The sequence below is a fragment of the Festucalex cinctus genome, chromosome 3 (genome assembly GCF_051991245.1).
Source record: "Festucalex cinctus isolate MCC-2025b chromosome 3, RoL_Fcin_1.0, whole genome shotgun sequence".
NCBI classification, from domain to species: domain Eukaryota; kingdom Metazoa; phylum Chordata; class Actinopteri; order Syngnathiformes; family Syngnathidae; genus Festucalex; species Festucalex cinctus.
In genome coordinates, this window is record NC_135413.1 from 22,729,703 (window position 1) to 22,755,719 (window position 26,017).

General features: G+C 40.1%; 2 protein-coding genes across 6 annotated transcripts in view; both read right to left on the reverse strand.

Annotated features, from left to right (window-relative positions):
• The window catches only part of smad6b (SMAD family member 6b), a 34,375-nt gene extending 20,611 nt beyond the window's left edge, over positions 1 to 13,764 (reverse strand). The window contains exons 1-3 of one of the 2 annotated variants that reach the window (XM_077516757.1): positions 8,998 to 13,761; positions 5,052 to 5,108; positions 4,521 to 4,598 (exon numbers count right to left, since the gene is read on the reverse strand). In XM_077516757.1, the coding sequence (XP_077372883.1) occupies positions 4,521 to 4,598; positions 5,052 to 5,108; positions 8,998 to 9,754 (892 nt within the window). In that variant the 5' untranslated portion in view covers positions 9,755 to 13,761. Of the gene's footprint in view, positions 1 to 4,520; positions 4,599 to 5,051; positions 5,109 to 8,997 lie in introns of both variants that reach the window. The other variant, XM_077516758.1, reaches the window with a different exon arrangement.
• Positions 1 to 26,017, reverse strand: part of smad3b (SMAD family member 3b) — a 141,747-nt gene that overhangs the window by 60,186 nt on the left and 55,544 nt on the right. For 2 of the 4 annotated variants that reach the window (XM_077516760.1, XM_077516759.1), the window contains exons 1-2: positions 24,068 to 24,232; positions 13,784 to 13,986 (exon numbers count right to left, since the gene is read on the reverse strand). The gene's annotated coding sequence lies outside the window, so the exon portion shown is untranslated. Of the gene's footprint in view, positions 1 to 13,783; positions 13,987 to 24,067; positions 24,233 to 26,017 lie in introns of those variants that run through there. The other 2 variants (XM_077516761.1, XM_077516762.1) reach the window with 1 other exon arrangement.

Sequence of the window (26,017 nt, forward strand, 5' to 3'; positions counted from 1 at the left end):
TAGCTGCATGCTTGACATAATTTGCTTTACCAGGGAGGTTATGTTATAGTCTGTTTGTTTGTAGGACAACAGGGGAAAATAAATTCTAATTCTAATTCTGAAGAAAAGCAGAATTGGTGCCAAGGCAAATCAACAGCATTTATTAGTGATGGACGAATGAAAATGTTTGGCCGAAACTGAAAATGAGAAACACTTGGCGAAAAAACACAAATAGTGAAAGAAATTATGATGCCATGTCTCTCGATGAGACATTTCATCGGAAAAAAAACCCCAACCTAATAATAAAAAAATAAAATTATCTATATTTACTCAATTGGTCAATTTAACCCGGAATGTTTAACACTCCAAAAATAATATACTAAACATTGTTATAGCTTATTATTAACTGTTTTCATTGCACTATGTGAAAATGAACCATTTCCTACAGTCTGCAGATGTGAACGTTGGGTCTGTTTGCTCCGAAAGCATCCAGAGAAAACATTATTATAGCTGTATACTATTTTTATATTGTCAAATATATTGAAATGAGCCTTTTTTAATTGTCTGTTGGTGCCATCTACACCTCTGGGCTTCTGTTAATGTGTGGTGGTGATTTTTGTCAACAGCCTGTATTTTGTCAACAGCGGGACGTTTATGTGGACAGACTCACTCACTCACTAAAAAAAATCCGTGCGTGCTGTCAAGTTTCCGCGGGAGTGACGTCATGCAGCGACAAATTCGCTCGGCCCCGTCTGCCGACAGTGAGTGACACGCACCCCCGCTCTGCGATTGACTGCAGGGGTGTTGCTGCACTTTGCGTTCCTTAACAGGTAAAAAAAAAAGATTAAAAAAATGTGACTATCAGTTAGTGTTGTTCCGATACCGTTTTTTGGCCCCCCGATACCGATATCCAGCTTTGCAGTATCGGCCGATATCGATACAATACCGATACCGACGTTTTTTTTCTTCAACATGAAAAAGCTGTCCTGCCATTGGTTCACAGCATTCCAGGGCCAATAGGATATCTTAGATCGGCATGCAGTGATATCAGTGAATGTCGTGCACGAGCAAGACACAAGATGCTGCACCCAAAATCCTATATTAGTTTTGGAATTAATGGTATCGGCATATTACTTGTGAGTAGTCACCGATACCACTGTTTTAATGCAGTATCGGCACCTCTGCTGATACCAGTATCGGAACAACATTACTATCAATGCTATTTGTTAGCCCGTATATGCCATTTCCCATTATGTGTTAGCATTAAGCTAGCAGACGTTATGTGGTTGTTTTCAATAAGCAAGCTGTCATTTTCCGTTTTATTTTATTTATGTATTTTGACAGTAAAGTTCAAGTGGTAGTGTCATTGAACTCTTGCCATGCTTGACAGTATGCTAAAAACAAACCCCACGTTTAGCCTTCCCCTTCACAGCTGAAGCCAACGATAGGAGCCAGGGTGGCTTCAATAACTAGCGCACAGCACGTCAAAAAACACCATCTTCCGGTCCACTGGTCAGCCTCTCGCCCGAGTGCGGCCCGCGCCGGCGGCAACACAGTAGGAAGAAAGCGGAGCCTCGCATGTCTAGCGAGTCCCTGCTCACCACAGCCTCACAGGAATTGTGGTGCACGCTCTGACAAGCCCCTCATTTGTTGACTCAGGGAGTGTCGCCGCACTGGGCCACACTGGGTGGTGACAGCCGTCTACCGAGGGAGCATCTCTGACCGAATACTTCACTGCCAGGTAGGCAGCGCCGAGCAAAACCTCAAAATGAAGGCTCGTACGTAAGTTTACCGCCGTGTTTCATTTCAAGGACACACTGTTAAAAAAAAAAAAATAGTAGTATTCACTTGAAAAACACTAGTAAAGTTTCTTCATTCAGGACAGTTTTGTGTACATTTTACCAGTTATACTCAAGGAACGAACCCACAAGCTTCAGGTTGGGAGACAGCCATTCTACCACCTGAGCCCTGCCACTTCTAGAATATTGATGATGTCAGGCAGAATCCTTGTACCACCAAAACCAATTTTTGGTCTCATTTTGGACCAAGATTATTTTAGTAAACTAAAACTAACGAAAAAAACTAAAACTAAAATACATTTTAAAAAAATATTTCGTTAATAATAAAATAAAAACCAAAATGCTTTTTAAAAAACGAAAACTAACTGAAACTCCATTTTATGTTTACAAATCTAACTAAAACTAACTATAATTACAGCAAAAATGTCCTTCGTTTTAGTCTTTGGTAATTAATTAATTGCGTAGTCTTTGGGGATGATTTTAAATGAGATTTTAAGTAGATTTATTTTGATATTAACCGGAAAATGGACGTTTGAAAGTGTCTCGTGTGTCATCTAGCAGCAGCCAATAGAAAAGCACCTTCATATGACGTCTCTCTCATGGTGTTGTTTAAATATTACACACAAGTAATACACATTTTTTTTTAAAACTAAAACTAATACTGGCACTATCTAAACCTAAACTAAAACAAAGCATTTATTAAATAAGTAAAACTAATAAAAACTAACAAAACCACTCTGAAAACTAATTAAAACTAATTAAAACTAACTAAATTTTTTAAAAAAAATGAAACAATCAAAATGAAATAAAAACTAACTAAAATTAAAAATTCCAAAACTATTATAACCCTGTTTTGGACACACCAGCAATGCAGTAAAGTGGCCAACACCAAGGGTGGCATGGCTCAGGTGGTAGAGTGTCTGTTTATATCTCACTGCTTAAGTAACCTTTTTATTTTTTAAATAAACTAGTAAAAAAAGTACTCAAAACTCTCCTTGTAAAACTCACTTACAATTTATGAGTGAAAAAACGGTAAGTAAATATTTCTCTCTCTCTCTCTTTTTTTTATTTTTTTTAATTTATTTTTACAGTGGTCTGGTTCAACTCACTTCCTTTGTTTGCCACCCCCCCACCCCCCCCCCCCCCCAACCCCCATGCCCGCCCCACCCTACCGCCCCTTCCTCGACAGCCACCCTAGATCGACTCTCGCACATCTTGCACACACGCATGTGCGCAAGTATGCGTGCGTGAGTGTGTTTCTGAATGAGCCCGGATCTTATTACGCTTTTTATCCCACTCAAATATTTCTGAAAGGAAAACAGAGGGCGGGGAGTCCCGCACGCACGCCCTGCGGAACCGCTACAATGAAACCTTTATCTGAGCGAGTCACGCTCTTAATAGCTTTTAATGAGAGGGAATAAAACACAAGGCCAAAATGAAACCTGGTCAAGTTTGAGCATTCATTCAAACAGGCTCAACAGGTGCTGCTAAATACAGAACTGACCTGTTGTCAAGGACTACGATGTGAATTAATGCTCACAAATGAGTGGAAAACACTTATTATATAAACACAAATGTGTGCTCGCCCTGCGCGTTTAAATTTCTTTGTAATGGTTCATAAGTTGTACAGCTAAAGTGTTTCACGACAGCATAAAGTACTTGGAACGATGCTTGTGACACACAACATTAAGTACAACTATACACAGGGCGGGACGGGCCATCTGGCATAGACGGCAAACTCAACCAACCAAACAACATAAGTGGCAAAGCTTTGTGGTAACCACGAGGCTTGTCTCAATACAAATGTTTCTCTTTAGAATAGAACGTTTAGTTCTTACGATATGAAATCTACGCATCATTTTCACACCATGGCTAAGAAGTCATAATCAAGCTGCACTGTCATGGCTTCATGAAACAAATGCACACATATCCAAACATTTGTAATACAAGCAGTGACAACCCTAAGCCCAAAACGGCATTCAGAAATGGCAAGAGATTTTGTGTGATATTATTTGAATGAATGGGTTATATTAATCGCAGTAAGCAAAACAGTGTCAGCGATGATTGGCTAACTAGCTAGCTAGCAAATAGTTCATGAGATAGACTGCATTATAAGCCAGTGGTTCCTAACTTGGGTTTGATCAAACCCCAGGGGTTCAGTGAGCCAGTAGTGGTCGGACGAATCAGTGCAATATGAATTCACATGGATAACGAAACATGGTGTTCCACAGGGTTCAATTCTGGGGCCACTGCAGTTTGTTTTCTTTGGATCTGCTGCCACTGGGGTCCATCGTAAAATGCTTTAAAGTGATCTATAGATATAGAGTTGAGTGCACATGCACGTGTGGTCGCACAGGTCCATGCCAAAGCACCAGGGCCAATTTTTTTCTGCCCTGATCAATACAATATTATGACATCTAAAACAAGGTACTAACAGAGTAAACACAGTACTACCAACTTTCTAAAATGCCGCCTCTCTTGTGTGGCTAAATAGCCAAATAATTCATGAAAAAAATCCAAACGATTGCACCACTGACAAACTACAACCACAAAAGCCCACACATATTTAGAAACTCTCTACAAAGTCATCAAAAACAATTTCCTCATCACACCCAAATTCCATAAAACTGTCCTGTCAGTATAGATATGATTTTCTTTCCTTTTTTTTATGGCCTTCTATGAGCAGTTTCCGAAAGAATCTCCTTATTTGGAGACTGACGACAGTTGGAGGAGCACACCCACCTGAGAATTCCCCCAGTGTGCCGTTTGGTGAGCTGGCTGCCTCCGTTTCAGTGTAAGACAATGTGGAGTCTGACAGGTCTGCAGGGAAGGAAAGAGGAATTAGCCTCCTCATTAGGTGCATCAGCCTCCCTGCAATGTTGCTACAGGCCTTCTCCTGCTACTATTCATCATTGCTAGTGTCAATATCATGTTCCCCATCCACTAAAGACAATTAGTTTCATCCCATAATAGATAACAGCGCGGAGGCTCACTAACAGGCTTTAAACTGATGACATCTCCCTGCAAGTGCTTCCAGGACGCTCAGCTGGTCTCGTGCTAGCCGGCCCGGCGGCCCATCGAAATCACGACGCCACAATTAAGGCCACTCTTTTTGAAAAATGGATATTTCAGCGGATTCCGAGGAGACCGAGCCAGCGCTTTTGGGTCCAAGTTCCATTAAAGCCGTTATTGAAACAACTTCACAAAGTTATTGGAGCTAAAAGGGTTATAAGTTTAGAGATATATTAAGATGAGATCATGAGCGTCACTTACCCAGTGGCTTGTGTTCTTCATTAGGTGAGAGCCTTGAATATGGAGGTGGGGGTGACTCTGCAATATTAAATGCATGATGTTAAATGCAGCAAAATATATTATACAGTATAATAAATACAAACTGCATGTTGGGTCGCATCGATCACAATTTTCTGGCCGATTATCGATCTTATAAAAAAGTCAGATTTGCCGATCCCGATTTTTTTCATCACATCTTGTTTTATTGTATAACACTGAACAATATTTGTGAAACACATACAGATGGGTTGTCCATCACTGAGTGAGAAATTAAGGAAATCGCACACCTAACTGCATGTATTTATGTTTTGGCAACATCTATAGGGTTTGTAATAGGCCCTTGGCCTGACCAATTATTCAGCCGGCCTTTTTAATTGTGCACTGCAAAAATCGGCTAATTTACATTATAAGACATGGATAATAACATCAACACACCCAAAAATTGAGATAAAAAATTGTCTGATTTTTGCCAATTTTTCGGTGTTTTTCTTTGTTTCTTTCTTTCATTCTTTCTTTATGTATTTATTTATTTATTTTTATTTTTTTAATGAACACAGATAACCCCCCCCCCCAAAAAAAAATTGGCAAAAATAGGCTGATTTTTGCCATTTTTTTCTCTTTTGTTAAGTTAAACAATTAATAAAGATTAATAAGACATGGATAATAACATACGCACACCCAAAAATTGAGAAAAACAAGGTCTGATTTTTACCAATTTTTTTCGTAGTTTTTAAAATTGATTGATTTATTATTAGTTTTTATTATTATTATTATAATGACATTCAAACATCCCTCACAAATTGGCAAAAAAAGAGGCTGATTTTTGCCAATTTTTTCTCTCAGTTGTTAAGTTAAACAATTAATAAAGATTAATAAGACATGGATAATAACATACGCACACCCAAAAATTGAGAAAAAAAAGTCTGATTTTTTATCAATTTTTTCGCAGTTTTTTAAAATTTATTTATTTATTATTACTTTTTTTATATTATTATTATTATGACATTCAAAAATCCATCAAAAATTTGCAAAAAAAAGAGGCTGATTTTTGCCAATTTTTTCTCTCTCAGTTGTTAAGTTAAACAATTAATAAAGATTAATAAGACATGGATAATAACATACGCACACCCAAAAATTGAGAAAAAAAATGTCTGATTTTTACCAATATTTTCGCAGTTCTTAAAATGTATTTATTTATTATTATTTTTATTATTATTATTATATTATGACATTTAAACATCCCTCAAAAATTGGCAAAAAAGAGGCTGATTTTTGCCATTTTTTCTCTCAGTTGTTAAGTTAAACAATTAATAAAGATTAATCAGACATGGATAATAACATACATACACCCAAACATTGAGAACAAAAAGGTCTGATTTTTGCCAATTTTTTTCACTTTTTTTTTCACGTTATTTATCATTAATATTATCAGAATTTTATTCTGCCAAATATTGGAATCAGCTTCGGCCTAAAACAATCCATATCGGTCAGGTCTTACTGGATATTACCCATAATCAACATATGGCTTTGTGACACATCTTTGCATAAGTGGATAGCTACTTAATTAGGCACAACCAAACTATCAAATTGATCCGATAGAAAGCTTGCACGGTAAAATTGTAGTCATGTGCAAGGGTAACCTAATATAGTCTGCATTACAGTGATACTTGTGTAAACATTGGTAACATTGCAAGACAAGCTTTAAGCCTAACATAAACTTACAGGAAGTGGTCGCATGAATTGAAAGCGAACGACTTGTGCTTATTTCTGACAGGATGGTTTTTATCTTTTGTAAAGAGGAGAAATAAGGAGAGTTCTTTACACAAAGAAGGCAGAAAGGAAAGTGTGTGACCTTGCTGAAGGGAAAAAGGGGAAGGAGAAAAGCATAATAGCAGCACGTCCTTTAAGAGTGGCGGCAGTAATTGCCAGGATCTGAACTCAGTCACTCAGAGCCACAGCGAGTCAGTCTGGCGCCAGTAGTATGCAAACTTTATATTATCACCACTCCTCCACCTAAACAGCATGAGGGGACCTCTTAGGACAAAAGGGCTTTTAAAGGCGCAACTTGAAACGGATCTCATTTGAAATGTACAATGGCCGCCCAAATAAAAGCGACGTGTTTGGTTCGGTCCAATAAAATCCTCTTGAAAAGACTTTGCAGTTTTACAAGAATCTACTGAGCACATGTATCTCCAAATTTTGACATAACTGACTTGAGCGTTTCCAAACAATGTCCAAGCCAATGATTAAGATCTTGATTCAAAGCTCGGGCCTTGAATAGCATGAAAGAAATACCGTCTCTATCGGGCCACGCGTGAACGCATGTCAGCTATGTCTACTACGAGCCGGCGTCCTCACATGTGCGATGTGAAATCCATCTCCCGTTTTTAGAAGGAAGCAACTTGACAACAACGCGGCAGGAAAGCAAAGAAAAAAAAAGCAATCGACTTAAATCGTGTTTTTGCACGCACAACACAAGAGTTGCGTTTAATTTGATATTGTCGCACGCATGCCTTTGAAGAGCCGAAAGCAGCCAGCTGGCTTGTAAACATGGATGTTATGGAAAATCCACCTCCCGCGCCAGGGAGGAGACAGAAATACCGACGCTCGCATCTTTGCACACGATAGTGTGCGTTGTCATGGCGTCAGCGGGGTCAAGTGGCCTGGTGTTGGGGCTTTCGCCAAACTGCAGGCTTGCCCGCTGCCTCCAGTTTAATGTGCTCAATAAGTCAGGGAGCCCCACGACGTCGGCACAATAGCCCAAGGTTCGATTCATTACAATTATAACGGCAGTTACGGTTGTTCAGTGGAATCGACTTCAACGACAAACAGTTGGGAAAGTTATACAAAAGACGACTTACATTCTGGAGTCGCTAAAGTCACGCGGCAGACGTTAGTGAATGGAAACATGAACTTTGAACACACGGCGTCATTGTGATGCCAATATGTCACAGGCCAGTGTGAGTGATGTTCGACATATACTGACAAATCCTTTTGTTCAAGGCTGTATACAAGTTCATACGACGTTCACATTAGCTGGGACTGAACATATCCATAAAAATCTATATGGAATATTTGCAGATTAACTTCACATTTGGCGACGGGAGAATCTACCAGTTTTATTCCAGGAAGATTTTTATTGTTCACTTTGGCCAGTAATGCTTCAGTTTAGTGAATTAAAGTTAGTTAAAATGTCACTGAAGAGTAAGAGCAGTTATTTTGTATTTACTGATGATAACTGTCATGAAAAAAATGATAAATCAAGCATGTAATGTACAAATGATTAGTAAATTATATAGATGAGAGATCAAGTGCGCTGTGGTAAATGATCAAATGTCATAATCGTCCCAAAACTTTTTTCTTTCTTTTTAACGACAAATAATGCATCTGGGTTCATCCGTCCATGCCAGCGACATTTACTGTAGTGGCAGTTCGAACAATTAAATACAATTTACATGTGTTTGCATATTTTGTTTGAGAGTGTGCAATGAGATTTTTTTCGAATGTAAAATATGTTCCTTGGCTCAATAGCAGTTGGGAAAAAAAAACACTGCCCCAGGTCAGTGATTCCGTATTACTAGTGAGCTCCCTCTAGCGGTAAACAAAAGTATCACTGAATTCAGTGTGCCTAATGTTACAGTGGATTAAATAGTATTAACGGTTGAATTAAAATGTTAATTGTGAAACAAGTGCATTATTTTCAAACATTTAATTGTGTCTTTTTGGAGTTTTAAGCGCAGTGTTGATGCTCAAACCTTCCACGTTAATCGCTTACAAATATAATTTGTACTTTTTGATCAACACATTACACTACTGTACTGTACTTTATCATTGGTAACACTTAAGTATTCATTTGGCGTACAAATGTTTAAGAATCGTCGCGACAAAAGTGAATGTGCATGCATAGGTGAGTCAATGGAGTTCTTACCTGGCCCACAGAGGCGGCTGTAGTGATAAGGGTTGCAGCATACAGTTGGACTGTCCGGGCCCCAATAGCTTTTACACTCACAGAGCGGTTTGAGCTGGGCCGGGTGCTGGAGGTCGGACCAGCGGTACAGTTTACACACGAGCAGCTGCGGGGACGCCACATGGCCGCCAAGCCTCAACTCAGTCCGCGACACCAGCACACAATCGCTGGGGAGGCCGCCTTTGGACTCCACCGCCTCCAGTAAAGTATCCAGCGCCTTCTCCTTGAGCTTTTTTAAAAGCGAGTGCGTGGCCGACTTGAGTTCTTGCTCGTGCACGGCGCGCGGCATCGCCTCCTGGCCGGCCTCGGGGGAGCCGGGGTCCCGCTGGCCCAGGCCCCGAAACGCCAAGTGGCACGAGCCGGCGGGGTCCCTGCCGCCCGGGCTCGCCTCTGGAGCCCTGAGCTCGGAGTGGTCCCGCTCTTTGAATAAGCAGCACGTCACCGTCCTGGAGTCGCTGTCCTGCGCGGAGCGGGGACCCCCTTGGTCCTGCGCGCCCCCCGCGCCCCCATCTTGGTCCACCACCTCCGCGGGGCCCCCAGCCTCCCCGGCGGTCACCGGTCGGAACTCCGTTTTGGGAATCTTCTGCGGGTTGTTCGCGAACACATCGTCCCTGCACCCCTCGCTAGTTTGGCCATTTCCATCGTCCCCCTCTTTATCTGGAATCAAACGGCTTCTCCAGAGTCGCCGCACAAGACCTGAGCGTTTCGTCCTGAACATACGACAACTTGACTATCTATTCGGGGCGGGGGGTGGGGGTTTGGGCTTGGCTTACTCGCGTACGGCTGTTCCCAACGTTGCACGCGCTCAACATGAAGAAGCGAGCGAAACGCCGTGCAAGGCATGCACGGCCGACCGACGAGCACTGCCGGCCAAACGGCAACATCAGACGCAGCGCGCTCCGCTGGCGTCTACGCGCACGACAATAACATTGGCGACCGAACGCCACATTCCGAACAAAATGCAATCAAATTTAAGAGGACAACAAACAACTCGAATTGGTTAGACGTCAGCTATGAACACCGTTGACGACGTGGAGTCCATCATTGAGAGAGAGAGAAAAAAAAAGTAGCACCCCAAACTTGAAAAAGTTTGGCACTTTTGTTTGTCACGCGGCGAGCACAGGAGCGACGATTAAATCCCAAAACAACGCGCTCGGTATTAACATCCTCGTCCTCCCGAGACGTCACTGCTTCTCTTTTCTTTTTTTGGACAATCCCAACGATGGAGCCATGCGAAGAAGAGGAGCGATCCCCGGGACCAAGAAGCGCATTCCTGCTTCTCTCCTCAGAGTGCAAGCAAACTGCAAGCAAGCCAGCTCGCTTTCTTTCCCCGTTTCTCTTTTTCACTCCCCCTTTCCTCTCTCTCTCTTGCTCACTCACACATACACACACACACGCACTCGCGCGCGCGCGCGCGCACACGCGGGGCCCCCGAGGAGAGCGCTGGAGCCATTGGCTGACTACCATCATGTGCTAGTCTAGACACTTTGGCGGCTGGGAGCTGCACTGATTGTTGCGCAAACAAGGTTTCAAGTTTCTTAACTCTTAAAGGCGAAACCACTCGCTTTAACTTCAACTCACTCTCAAAAACTTATTTACATTTCAGCTTGTTGTCGTGTGAGCCTGCAAAATAAAAAGCAACTCCCATGTTTGTTTTTTTTTAATTTAATAATATTTTTTTTAGTTCTATCCTCTTCTACGTATAAAGCATTCAGATACTATATTGCCCTATGCATTTATTTTTTTGTTCCACATTCACATGTGATAAAATAAATGAAGAAATAAATAGATAAATAAATTTATGAAAAAGGTGTCAATGTTTATATTTCCTCAAATGACATTTGCAAACCCTTCATGTATGATGTTCTACCATGATGGGCCTTATCTGCTGCCCTAAACAATATAAGAAGAGCTGACCAATATATTTACAACTTAAATTGTCATATTTGTTCCATTTTTATTTTATTTTATTGATTTACAGTGTTTCTCTTTGCTCCACTGCTCCCAGTAGATGCAGATTTTGGATTTATTTATTTTTTTCAAGTCACATTTCAGCCCCTACAATTATGTTCTGCCACGTTAATCTCATCTTCCCTTTAAAATCAGTAGTGCTGGCCCATGTAACTTCAACTTTAACCTCCTGACTACCAGGAAATAAAATTTTGTCCAATCATGTTTATTTTGATATTCCCCAATCTTTGTGAAGCAACTGGAAAAAAAAAGTTTTTATTTTTAAGCTATGATGTGTCCACTACAGAGGACATTTTTTTTCAACTTAAATGCTAGGCTCAAATACAGTTAAAATAATTCAAACAATATTTTAATGTGTTCTTAAGAGTCTTATCGAACACATGGTAACAACATTTAACACAGTTAAATTGTAGCCACATTAGAGAGTAGAAGGAAAAAGTCACGATCAATGTTGTGTACTCAAGTGGTGTTACCAGCAGATTATTTTCAAGGACAACGCTGGAGTTGTAATGACTAAATAAGTTTAGTGCAAGTTATATGTAGGCACCCCAGGCGCATCATCGCAGCTATAATTTTTTGTAAGGGAGCACGCAAGGGTCAAGCTCTCTCCCACCACCTGAGCTGAAATTCAATTGCTGGCTGCAACATTTCCATCGCGGCCGTGCGTTTTAGCAAACACAATTAGACGTGTTTGTGGGCGGTAGGCCAGCGAGGGGTCACGATTTGCGGACTGAGACTTGAACGTCAACACAGCCTGCAACAAAAGTCCATGTTAACTGCGTGATTCATTTGTTAATATAGTATAATGGTAATCAAATAGTTGCTTAATATCTCAATCAGAACTGGGCAATTATTTGTTTATGTAATAAATTATGATTCGTTTAGTTAGCAAGATACTAAGAGGATTGTCACTCACAGTAATATGACTGAGATTGCGAATAAAGCTATATCAGGTGTGTAGTGATGTAATGGGTACAACATGAAAAATGTTTGTGGTTAGGCCACTTATGCTAACCACAAAGATGATCAGTGTTAGAAACAGAACACATATACCAAAAATCTGACCATATTTGAGAATTTTGCCTCTCTTATGATCAGAATCAGGAAAGGCTTAATTCTCAGACAAAAATGTTGTACGTACGTTTTATTTTTTAAATAAAAACAAAAAACAAAAGAAGGAACTCTTTCAGTATCAATTTGTACCCGCGTTTGTCATTTGTATCAGACATCCTGACTATACTGTCGTGTCAGTATTACTAGCCACTCGAGAAGGCAAAGGTCATAATGCATGGTGGCAAACAGCTCATCAGGAACCCGCTAGAGGTTAAGTTTCCTGCAGAAGGAAAGTTTGACACTTGCGCCGTCACCACTCTTTACTACTATCTGATGACCGCAGGGAAGTTAAATTGAATCTGGTCTTGTAATAGGCACAGCTCTCAAATCGGCGCGGCAAAGACAGCGGCCAAGTTGCAGTAACAAGATGCTCGGGGGGAAAGAGTTCAAGTGTAAGAACGCTTCATTGGCTGGCGACCCCTGCTTGGAAAAAGTCACCTCCTACAGTAGACAGGGGAATCTATGAAGTCGCTGAGGTCATACCATGACGTTTTCAGATAAAATATATTGACTATTTCCAAATTCAATTGTATTAAATTTGTAATACAGTGGTACCTCTACTTACGAAATTAATTGGTTCTTGGAAGAATGTTCTTAAGTAGAAAATTTTGTAAGTAGAGACGCATTTTCCATGTAAATGCCCTAATCCGTTCCAAGCCTCCCAAAATTCAGACATAAATGTTTTATAAAGCATAAAAATGCATCAAAACATGTAACAAATACATGTTACAATTAGATTATTGCACAATAAATGAAAGTTATGCATAATGGAAAAAATAAAGAATAGAGTAAAGAATAAAAATGATGGTCATTTACCTTTTTAACTGCAGTCCTCATCGTTTTTTGCCCTCTTTGGTTCATGTTCTCCTCTCTCAGAAGTTTTTTTTTGTTTTTTGTTTTTAATTTGCTTGGTGTTTTGTAAAGAACTGATCCATGGATGTTTGCTTTTTTTTTTTTTTTTTTTTTTTTAAACAATCATTCGGAAATGTCCAAGGCAAACATCATCTTAGTGAGCAAACGCCCGACTGGTGAACACTTTTTCTGGGCGATTCTTTTAAACTAATTCTGAAACTTCATGGAAACTTCCGGTATGGCGAGGCATCTTTTTCAAAAAAAGGCCCGTCTCGTCGCAATTAAAAACTTACTGTGTCTTCATCAATCACCAATTGTTTGAATTTTTGCACAAATTCGTTGGCCGTTAGTTCATACATTTACGAAAAACTATCGGAACACCTCATGGGCCGCGGGATGAAAGATGAGGACGCTGTATAGACAGTTAGACACCGATCTAGTATAAGCTCATACCTATGGTAGAGGTTCCTCTTAGCCAATGGGATGCCAGAACGATGCACAAACACCGATCTAGTATTTACGCTCATAGGTACCTATGGTAGGAAATAGCCATAGCCGAAAGTATGCTGCGTTCGGTAATGTATTTTTACCTTTCGTATCTAGAAATTTCTTTCGTAACAAGAGGCAATATTTTCCCGTTGAGGCGTTTCGTAACTCGAAAATTTCGTATGAAGAGACGTTCGTAAGTAGAGGTTCCACTGTATTTGCGGAAAAAAATATTTTCAAACTCCTGTCTTACTATCTTGATAGCCACGTCATAACTAAACGTACGTGTTTTATTTCATCGCGTATTTTGTGCGCACATGCTCACCACCGTCACCAGGATCATCTGTGAAGCTCTCAGGGTTGCACCCGCGATGGTGCCAGTGTCCGCAACCGGAGTCAAGTTTCCCTGGCAGGCTGCGGGGGCTTTGGGCCACTGGGAGGTTAACAGCGGGGGGACACGGAGGCCATCACGCCTGCACTGTGTTACGGGCACCTGTTGCTCACGCATTCTCCTCTGCAACTAAATCGCTTGTCAGACAAGGGAAAGAAAAGTGTTATTTCAGAGAGAGACTTTATTTAAATCAGTGTTGTACAGTTTTTCACCAAGTCAAATGAGAGGGTGTCTCGCTGTTTCTTCAGCCTGCTCTGATGTTTCAAGCATTAAGGAGAGGAAGTAATTGATGTACCTTTATGAGTAGCTTGGTTGCCTAGATCAGATGCGTGTTTTATTTTTATTGGTGGTGATATTTGATGCCTAAATATGATATAAAATGACATTATCTATTTAGCAAGTTCTAAGATAATTTTCCAGTATTGGATTAGGCATTGTGTACAAAGAATAAAAGTGCAAATATCTTTGACATCTTATTCCCTGAATTTTATTTTAAACCGATTAAGTGTCCGAAATTGATCGAACGGTGTGGGACGCCATGTACCTGGTCACGTGATCGTGATGACGTTTCCCGTGCGTAACCGGAAGACGTCTTTTTTTTTTTTTTTTTTTTTTTAAATCACTCATTCATACATACACAAGCTCACTTCATGTAAGCCACATGGGTCTCCCAGGCGGGGGAGCGAACCCACACCAACCAGCACCAAAGGCAAGTGACGGATCCACTCCTCCACCTGGAGGAGAGTGGCTAATGAATAGCATACGTGAGGTGGTGTGATTAACGCTATATGGAACGAACATTTGAACGGAGCAGCAACCCTTCTACACGGGCAATGTAACAATTCTCACGGGCATATATTCTTTATCCTCCTGTGTTAATTGTTAATTATTTGTTATTTAATTTTAAAATAAAATATTCAAGTGTGCATGTTTTTTTTCTTGGTGATTTCCATTCATTTTAATAGGGAAATATTATTTGAGTGTATTTTGCATTCCTAAATTCCTGTCTCTAAGCACATCTTGTGGAACTGCCCAGTCAGAATAGCGATTTGATACATGTGTACTTAAAAAAAAAAAAAAAAAAAAAAAAAAAAAAAAAAAAAATACCAAGTAAATATTGCAAACATGCCACTGGTAAGTGTGGGGAGGCTGCAGTTAGTGCCAACAAGCCATTAATAGCATCAGATGTGTTGTGCACCAATGCGCACATCTACATGGTCCCAGTGCAAATTCAGCGTGTCAATAAATACATGCTGAATTCATTTGCAACCCGTGTGAAAGTAATCTCTGTTGTCAGGCATAATGAATCAATGGTGATAATGTGCGCTCGGAAGCCTTATTGGGAGTTAACAAGCAAAGTACATTCATTATCACATTAATATTTCAAAGCGCCTGTGTCACACCCAAGGCATTAATAGAATACGAAGCCCCTGGAAGATCTGCAATAATTATGATGCCCACAGTTCAATGCATTACAATCCCCATCAGGCAGCGCAGCACATTACTCGGCCTGTAGTCCAAACGCGCAAAATGCACCAGCTCGGCAGCAGCGCAGATTCATTCACACTGTGACCATTCATAATTATGTGTGAACAAATCGAACTGCGCTTGTATTAATACATCAGCGGTTGAGTAGATTCCCTCTGGGAAGTCCGGCTCCGCCCCTACACTATGCTGACTTCATGCCTGGCATTATTTTGACAGCACGTAAAACCTTCTGAGAGGATTGTCCGACAGCTTCGGTCAAATGTGTGAAGCTTTGCAAAGATACATGTGTGTGGTTAGTCTTTGGATGTGAATTAAAAAGTACACACTTTCTGATAAGGAATTTCCACACACAGAAACTAAAGTATTCACCAAGTTAGCTATAGAACAGTGGTTTATCACATTGTTGTTGGTATTGAACCCCATCAGTTTCCTATGCGCATTGACTGAACCCTTCTTTGTTGAAAATAAACGTTTTTTGTTGTTGTTGTTTTTCCCCCAAATTCAAGACATATAGTGTTGTTTACTGGTGAACAAAATTAACATTAACAAGGAGAATATCTTATAGTGTTTTGTTTTGCTTGATAACTAAATGTGCTGGATTAGAATTGCTTAACTTGGCATTGAAAACCACACAACTCTATATTTATAGCACTTTAAAACAAACCACCAGTTTTCTTAAAAAAAAAAAGCAAAAAAAAAAACAAAAGCAGAGGCCCCAGAATTGAACCCTGTGGAACACCGTACATTCTGTTATATACGTGAATTCATATCGCACGTATTAGTCTGACCACATTTTTTTTAGTTAGTATGAAGGGATACCAATAATAAAGAAATCACACGATGTACCATCACAACATTCACAAGTCGACTACTGAAGCGCATCAAATTCCCTGCAGCTCAGATAGGCCAAGCAATGTCATGTGATCATCTGCAGCGGGGCATAATCATGACGAATCGCCGCCAAACCACTTTTAGTGTTGCATTCATAAATCGGAGCAAGAATTATGCATCTGCCATTTTTCTCCTCACATTATTTCTGTGAGTAAAAACCCAAAACATGCGGTTGGAGTTAATCTAATTTGTCTAATGCTCTTATGTAGAATATTAACTCATCACGAACATAATTGGCAAACGGCGTTACAATTTAATCTCGCTGGCAGCACAAGTGAAAGGAAAGGAAACGAAGTTACATGCTTCAACTGAACCAAAGCAAACAAATGATAACATGAATTAAAAGTCAGGCAAAAACAAAAAAGTGATTCCAAGAGTTGGCCAAAGTACAAAGCAGTGGAGCAAGACTGAACTTTGGCTCGCTTGTTCATGACGATCAAGGCGCCGAACTGCGGTTAAAGGGTGATTGAACCGGTAACGACTGTCAGTTAAAACAGTTAAGGACACATCATAAAGGAAGTTGACTGGTGAGCAGATCGGTGTGCACACTGTAAATAAAAAACAAAAAAAAAACAAGAGTAATATTTACTTGAAAAAAAATAGTAAAGTTTTTTCTCTCAGTTACTCAAGCATTGAGGATCGAACTCATGACGTTCAAGCTTGGGAGTCAGCCACTCTACCACCTGAGCCATGCCGCTCCTGCTATGTGTTACTATATTGATGGTGTCAGGTGGAATCCTTGTACCATCAAGACCCGTTTTTGCTCATTTTGGACACACCAGCATTGCAGAAAATTTGATGCCCCGCCTCTCACGGGCTTCCTGTTAGGTTTAGCATATGGCACCAACAGACTTTTTTGTAGGTCGTGTGCTGTTACATATGTGTCCAAATTTTCATAACGCTAGTTACAACCCGGAATACTTCGTTAAGTAGCAATTTTCAACTCCAAATTTGATGCCCCGCCCCTGTCATATAGTATGTCGAAAACTTTAGATTTTTTTTACCCTGATGTTGTCCCAGGTGTTGAGATGGTACAGCCCAAGTTTGAAGTCAATCGGGTTAACCGTGTAAGAGAAGGTGGCAAAAGTATGACCCCTGTAAATGTGCAAAAACGGGCCAAAATTGGACATTCAAATACTCTTACCTCACTTCCTGTTTATTTTAGAGTACACATTTAAAATCTTTTTTTGTTCATCTGGGTGTGCTACAGGTGGCACCTATACTGCAATGCTGGTATGTCCAAAACGACCAAAAACGGGTCTCTTGATGGTACAAGGATTCCGCCTAGCACCATCAATATAGTAACACATAACAAGAGCGGCATGGCTCAGGTGGTAGAGTGGCTGTCTCCCAACCTGAAGGCTGTGGGTTTGTTTTATGTTTGTTTTAATAAACTGGTCTGAAAATTCTCCTTGTAAAATTTGCATAGAATTTCTGAGTGAATTTGTTAAAAAAAAAAAAAATGGTCACCCAAAGTCAGCTGATAGATTCTAGCATACCCATGACCTTTACAGCAGCCAGAAAATGGATGGATGTTAGTAGAAAACAGTTGGACGCACTTCTGTCACCCATCCAAGCTGTTTTGGAGAGAACAAGTCCAGTTTTTTTATCCTCTCGTTTTGCTACAAAACCAAGTAATTCCCCATTTTCCAGTGTCCCGAGGGGCTCGCTGTCAGGAGAACACATTCCTTCTGATCCAGGCCACTATCAGCCCATTCAGCGGGAGTGGAGCCTGCTTACTTGGGCCTCTCTCCGGGCTGACCTCCCGGGTCCTCGCCTGACTCAACACTCCCGCTAATCCACACCTCAAAGACTACAAACACAAAGTTGAGATTAAAGTCTGGAGATGGAGCCGACGAGCGACCGAGCAGCCACATGAGCAGAACGAGATCGGAAAGGCGTGCAGGCCTGTCGCCACATACAAACACACAGACGCACTCGTAAAAACAACTAACAATACGGAGTTAGGAACCGCGTTGAAGCGAATGAAAGGACGTGATGTAATAAGTATTGTATGTATTTTTGGCGTGGCTTCCTTAACATTCAAATCAATAGAAACAGTTGAGTATTTTAAGAACGCTACAGCTTTAAAGTAAATTATATGGCAACAAATGGACTACATATCTTTGAGGCGGGCTTGCCATTGTCTTTCTGGTCTTTACTACATGTGTTTCTGTAACAAGTACATAAATAATATCGGTTAGTCAGTGATTCCCAACCTGGACGCAGTGAGAGATCATCAAGGACTTCATTTGTCCAATAATTACAATTACGGCCCAACAGTTTTATTATAGACCGATGCTAATACAGATTTTTGTCAACAAAAAAAAATATCTGATTACCGATTAATTGGCAGATTAATTTTAAAAATATATATTGTGCATAAATTCCCCACCTACACCAATGCATTTTAATGGGTGTCAATTAAATGCAGATTTTCTCGATTCACTGTAAATATATTGTTAAAAATGTGTCTTATTTAACACATTTATGTTTGATTTATGTTGCACTGCATTTTTATTTTATTATTTTCAAACCATCACTTTATTGCATGTAGTGACACCCACGTCAATCAGTATTGCTAGTAAAAATTAAGATTTGCTTTGTTTTGAATGACAAACCACCAGAATGACCTTATCAACAATTTTCATATCGATTTATGTGTAATAAATGCCAGGCTCTATTTTTTGTTAAAGCTGATAAATGCAGAAAATTCAATTTCGAATCACGACTGCAGCCTGTGGCTGAAAAATAAAACTGCACGCACCCTTCTTCACGTACACAATGTGCACATGACGTCACATTCGCAAACAGATGGCGGGAAATTCGAACCCGAATTCAATCTGAAAACTATTGGCCAGAATGTTTTAGTCATAACTTGGAAAATGAAAAAGATATTGTAAAGATATTTGGGGACAAATTGTTACATAGAGCAGCTTTAACTACAACCGAATCTATGCTAGAGACCTAAACTGACAGGCTAATGCTTTTCCACTAGATGGTAGAATGCATAATAAACCTGTGGATTCACCTGCTGCCATTCATACAACAGAATAAGTCAAGTATATCAGCTTTGTTTTTAATTGAACAGTTTAGTGTCACTCAGTTAGTTTGTGAGTAAATTGAGACCAAATCATTACGGTATATCAGTAGTATACATACTTTTTTCATTTTTGATTTTTGGTGGTGTGCAAATTTTTCTAATGTAAAATGGATGCCTTGGTTCACAATAGGTTAGGAAACAGCTTGAGAGGCCAAACATTTTATTAAATTGTATTATAATGAGTTTGTCACAATTGTTTACGTTTAATCCGAGTTACCAAAAAAAGTTGCTTTTGGTCATAGCCTTAATTTTGCTATTTTAGAATCCCAAAAGTTGTTCAATTGGTGAAAATGCAGCATTACAAGGCTCACTGAATGAAGCCTTTTTGATAACATGACTATAGGACTCTAGGAAAGAATGTCACCATTTAAGTACTTGCAGCTTGTGTCCATATTTGTGATGGCCATAGTACACCAAGACGCACATTGTCATTGGATGTTGTTTTGAATGTTTGATGGTGTTGCACACTCATGTTGACAGGCAATTGCGATTAAGAGGCGATTGCACCGTTCAACTTCTCTGTCGTGAAGACGATATCAAATATCATGGCGTTACAACCAGCTGCCTATTTGCACTCAGCTCAGCGTAAATACCCGAATGTGTCAAATGCGTTCATAAACGTTCATGTTCGGTGAACTCTTGCCCTCCATGCCATGCTGTAAAAATGAAAATACTGTTCCTACTGACGAGCGCTGGAGCCAAAACCAACTGGCAGCGAGCAGATTCTCGCACCTCAGGAAGATATAATACACCCACGCTGGCATAGCACTCACATGCAAATGCTCTGTAAAGTTTAAAAGTATCCACATCCTGATTAGTCAAAGCTCATTAAATCCATGTTTAGTTTCACATAAGCAGGCAAATGTCGTGAAGTAATTACCGCAAATGTTTTGACAAAAACAAACCCTCAATCATGTTTGAATACCCACTTTAGTGCTCTCATTTTTTATTCAGTGAGAGCATTTTCCATCGGTCTTTACTGTTGGCTTCCACAGTGGTCGTGCGTTGCGTGAAGATGGGAAGGGCGGGGCGTGCAAAGACGCTTAGTATGAGACATTGTAAGTTTTTTTTTTAGTTGCTTGTAAATCTAATCCTTCTAAATTCCAGAGTGAAACGTGATGCCAAGTATGACTTCACCTCCTCACTGACACGATTTATGATATTTTTGACACAATTTACAATGGCCAGGGCCAAGCTGGATTCAGGAAGCAGTTTGGAAAAGAGACGCCACACTCACCAAGGGAGAGGAGCTGAACAAGTTGAGTCATTCACTCACATAGAAGAGGGTTTTTTTTTTTGGACAAACTTTGCAAAAGCAAACTGGAGTCTAGAATATGCAGCAAGTGCAGTAGCTGTATTCTTGTATTGCATAGAATTTGCCTATCCCATGGAAAAAAAAAACTATTAAGGATTTTTCACTCAAAAACTCTCAGTAAATTCTGTAATGAAATTTTCGATGAAATTGTATTAGTTTATTCATTAAAAAACTTCAGGTTGGGAGACAGACAGTTCCTTCTGTGTCAGTGTATCGCTCATGTCAGCTGAAATCTTTGTACCTCCTTTTAGATATTAGCAAACAGTAAGAGCGGCATAGCTCAGGTGGTAGAGTGGCAGTCTCCCAAGCTGAAGGTTGTGAGTTTGTTCCTCCAACCCTTGTGTAATTTTTTTTCAAGAGTCAAATGTACTGGTACTCAAAAAAATTCCTTATAAAATTTATTAAAAGGGATACTTGACTCATTGACCTATTTTCCGCAGCAAAAAGTTTATATTTCATCTAGAATGAATTTGGTAACTTCATTATTTTTAATGTACAATTAATACCTTTAAATACAGATTTTTCCAATTGCTGTCGACTGAAGATGACATCACCTATACTGAGGAAGTATGTAACGACCCATCATGGCTCATTTTGCTGACCAAACCAAGAAAACAGGTGAGCCATGATTGGTCGTTACCTATTTCCTCAGTATAGGTGATGTCATCGTTTGTCAACAGCAAGTGGGAAAAGTTGTTAATATCCCTTTAAAATTTCAGAGTGAAAAATCTTTCCTAGATTTTTGTCATGGGCCAATGCTGTAGTAAAAATACTTACACTTACTTAAAATTTATTCTGAATATTTTACCCTTTACCAAGTGTAAATTTGACTCTGTTTAGAGTAAAATGTACTCTACAAAATTCATTGTGTATATATTAGGGATGTAACAAAAATCGGTTTAAACCGGAGAATCTTTTCTTTTAAGATGTGAGTGCATCAAATAAAACCGAATCATTTCACTTTGAAGTATATCAAGACATGTATCAAATCGTCTTTTATTGGAGAGATATGTCGAAGAAGAAAATGGTGCAGTTCATTCAAATGTATGTAAAATGGCAACAAAAAAGTCATTGCATCATAGTATACCCTCTCGAACTGAGCCGTATCATATTGAATCAAATCCCACTGAGTTGAACCGAATCGTTCCACTTAATTTGAACCGTCCTTGAATCGTTTCACACCCCACGTAGCGTAAACTGTATCTAATCCTCTTTTGTGGAGAGATGCACACCGGAAACAGACATCTATGCAAACAAGAAGTGCAGCTAAGATTTTCTAATATTCCCCATTTTGCTTTTTGTGAAAGATTTTAAGGCGCACGTAGCGTCTTGACACCGCCGTGAAAAATGGTGTTGTTCACTGATACTCTCCCCTCCATTTCCCTGTTCAAGGATGCTCATTAGGAGACCGAGCAGCTAATCTGGTGTCGGGGTCCTGATAACTGCCCTCGCTTGGCGTCACTCAAATAAATTGCCGTTACTCCCCTGTTAAAAGCCGGCAGTAGATAGCGGTATCAGGAGACTGGCTGCAACGGGGAGACACAGTGTCCGGCTCCAAACGACCTCCTGAAATAGACAAGGGCCTCAAGACCGAGAGCCACAGGCACCAACAGCCAAAGCAAACCATCGAAGACGGGGCATTTTCAGGAAGGGCATGTCATCGCGGCCATTGCCGTTAATGGTATGGAGATATGCAAGAAAGGCGGCACATATTTGACTAACCATAACCTCTTTTCTCGAGCTGATGGCACCATTCTGTCTTCGTACGTAGAAAGGCTAATTAACATCCCGACTGCTCAACTTCTACTGCTAGCCTCCATGCAATGTCAATAACATGAAAGAACAGGAGTCGTTGAATCGTGTATTGAAATTCCAGTGCCTGCTTAATGATCCGGTGCTTGCTCAGGCAGCGTGAGATCAAGTTGAGTGAATGAACCTTGCGAAGAAAACTTTATCGAAAACACAGATGGAAGAGCTGAGGATTTCTGGCGAACAGTAAAAGATACGTGACGTGATTTGATGCGGTGTGGCGAATACCGTAACTAACATCGATGATCTACAAAAGATTTCACCATGAACAAAAAGCATTGTAAATGTTATACCAAAACATATCAAGTCATTTTTCTTCCAAGTCTATGGCATGTGCAGAAGATATATACCCCAACTTTGGCTTGAACAACAAATCGTTCCAGTCTGAATTTTGAGTGCAAAACAAGTGTTCAAGGTTTGAGAAAAGACAAATGTCGTGTAGTGACTGTACATATCAGTCCGGGCAGCATGAAAAGAAGAAATGAACCTCATCTATGGCTGAAATACAGTACAATATTGAGGATGGTAGGATGTTGGATGAGAAGTGAGACAGTCTATTAAAAACAGAAGATAGCACAAAATATCATCAGTCTAGGCAGGGCTCAAAATAGGTGGCTTAAATCACCGGTGCTTAAAGCGACGTGGGAAGAAAGGATAAGCTGGAAAGAGTGTGGACATTTGCAAATTTGTTCAGAGAAGCCCCCAGCAAAAAAAAAAAAAACACTTTCGCAGACTCATTTTGTTGCCCTTACAAAGGCATTATTATCCTCCAAAATACTCCATTATATTTGTTCAGATTTATTTACTGTATATGTCAGGTTTTGAAGTGCGGTTGTTAACCCAGAGGCAGAGAAGCAGACAATTAATAATTAAATTAAGCCAAAACAAACTCCAAAACTTAAGCAAAGAAAGACATAGAGGGAACAAGGCAAAAAAAAAAAAAAAAACCGACAGCATAACAGGATGAAAACAACAATGAATTGACACAGACCGACGGGAGACCAGTGACTAAATACACACACACTAATTGACAACGAGACACAGCTGGGCAAGACACAAGTGGCAGAGGATGCTGATTGGTTGACACATGAGGAAGGGCAGGCAAACACAGGTGGACATGACAATGCTAGACAAGACTAGGAGGGCACACAAGGACAGCAACGCAAAACACAGATCATGACTGAACTTCAAGAAACATGAGGACAAAATCAAACTAAACCAAAATTAAACCTAAGCCTTGACAAAAGTAACAAAACCAACCCAAACCATGACATTATATAACTAAAGTAGTAAACAGAAAACAACGACAAGGCTCAAATTTGGATCCGGATGATACTGTCAGAGAAGTTTTAATTTGTGTGTTTATTATTGTGGTTGTAGTTAGCGGTGGTGTCATCCTGCACGGCATCATACTGAGATGCGTTTCCCAATTTAGCATCATGACAGAAGGGATAACTATTAGAAACACATCTCAACTACAACAGTGCTCACCTCTTGTTAAAACATCTCAGACTTATATAACACTGGTCTGCATCAAAACAAACAAACAAACAAACAAACATAGCATTGCGTAGCATCTAAGCTAACGATAGATAATTTAACTGCTACTGACCACTTTGGCCTGCTCAATCAACGGCAGTCTTCTTCCACAAGCAATCATCACAGTCATGAATGCTTTAACAGCTTCTTAAACCAACTTTGTCCTTTTGCTCAACTTTGCAAACGAAGAATGATGACGAAGACCAACCAGCTCGGTCTTCAAACGCTTGTCTATGGCTGTGTAAATTGACGGACCTGCTGTAAGCCCGCAACTTCCGGTTTTACATGTCAAAATAAAAGCATAGTATTTCAAAAGGAAATACAGATGGCAGCATTTAAATCCATCCATTTTCTTGACCGCTTATTCCTCACAAGGGTTGCGGGGGGTGCTGGAGCCTATCTCAGCTGGCTCTGGGCAGTACACCCTGGACTGGTTGCCAGCCAATCGCAGACATTTACAATAAGGCTTAAAAAAAAACAAAAAAACAAAAAAAAAGATAACCAAAGACTGATTCAAACTGAGTATGGAGTATGAAGTATAAATAAATATATATAATAGAGGTAAACTAGAATAAAAATGTGATATATTTAAAAGTGAAGCAGCTTTTGTGACTAAGGTAAAATGACAACAGAGTGCAGTTCTTCGTATGGATGTTAAAATTATTGTGAACCATTTCCTGAACCTCTTCCAAGAGGGTACACAGTCCATCACATTGAGCAGGTTTAGGAACATTGTGGCCAGTGAGTCCTGAGATTTTTAACGTTAGAAATTCTGCATTTTCAGAAGAAGAAATTTGTCAATTTGTGATTGTGACGAGCACCCGGATGGCCAAGGGGAAACAAGCACTTATTATTATATAACGAGACGGCCGAGCCGAAGCCAGAAACCAAGGGATTTCCCAATGTGTCACCCCCTCAAGGTTATTAGTGTTTTTGTTACAGCTTCTCTCTGTCCCGTAAACAATGCCTCTCTTGTGACACTGAATCAAACACGGCCTGTTGACGAGTCTCTTAGGCATCAGGCCCGCCTGCCAGAACTTGGTTGTGGGACTGCCGCCGCGCCACGCCATTTGTCATGCTGTATATTTACAGCCTATGTCAGAGCAGGGTTGGGTGGATGCGAGACGTCTCCGCTCTGCGCCCGACTCCGCGGACGCCAGGCGCAGAACCTCCCCTCATTCATCTGTTTACTTTCTAAATATGCCTCTGTTTGGACTTGCATCAGTGGGGAGACAATATCTAAGAAAACGAGGAAGGAAATCTGTGGAAAACAAAGGAAAGGGAAAGAAACCCTATGTGATAGAGACTGCCCCTCGCTGTTCCTGATTACGGCAGATTTGCACAGCGCTTGGCGCCATCAAAATCAGCCATCCAGGCCAGGCTGACTGGTAGTGACGCTAGAAAATAACAAGTAGGGGAAATCTTTCAGTGTTTATGTATTTTAGATGAATGTTTTTGCTTTGAAAAGGAGGAGAGAAAAAACAAACACCATTAACAGTTACCAACTTGTTTTCAATGCGAACTGGGCAATATAATTGCTATGATGCAATATTTACTGCGAGTTTTTGTGACATGACACATTTCCTCATTGTATTACTTTACAGCATGCGGTGAACCATATCACACAGTAGATCTTATACAATGCCTCTCAATGTGATTTGGGAGCTAACCTTTCCTTAGAATGAAAGTAATTGTCTAAAATGCATTTGCAATATTCTAGTGACCGGGAATTACTAACACCCTTGTATTCATTTTTTTTTAACCACAATCATATATATTATGGCAATATTTCAAGTCAATTTTACACATCATCATCCATGCAACCATGTGCAGTTATGTCCAAATTAGGGGTATCAAAATTACATGCAACGATATCAAAACATCACAATACTATATTATCATGATACGAAGGTCACGATACGATAATTATCACAATATTGTGGGGAGGTTGGCGATACAAAAGGTCACAATATTGTAAAAAAATGTGCTTATACTTAAAAAAAACAAAAAACAATACTGTGTT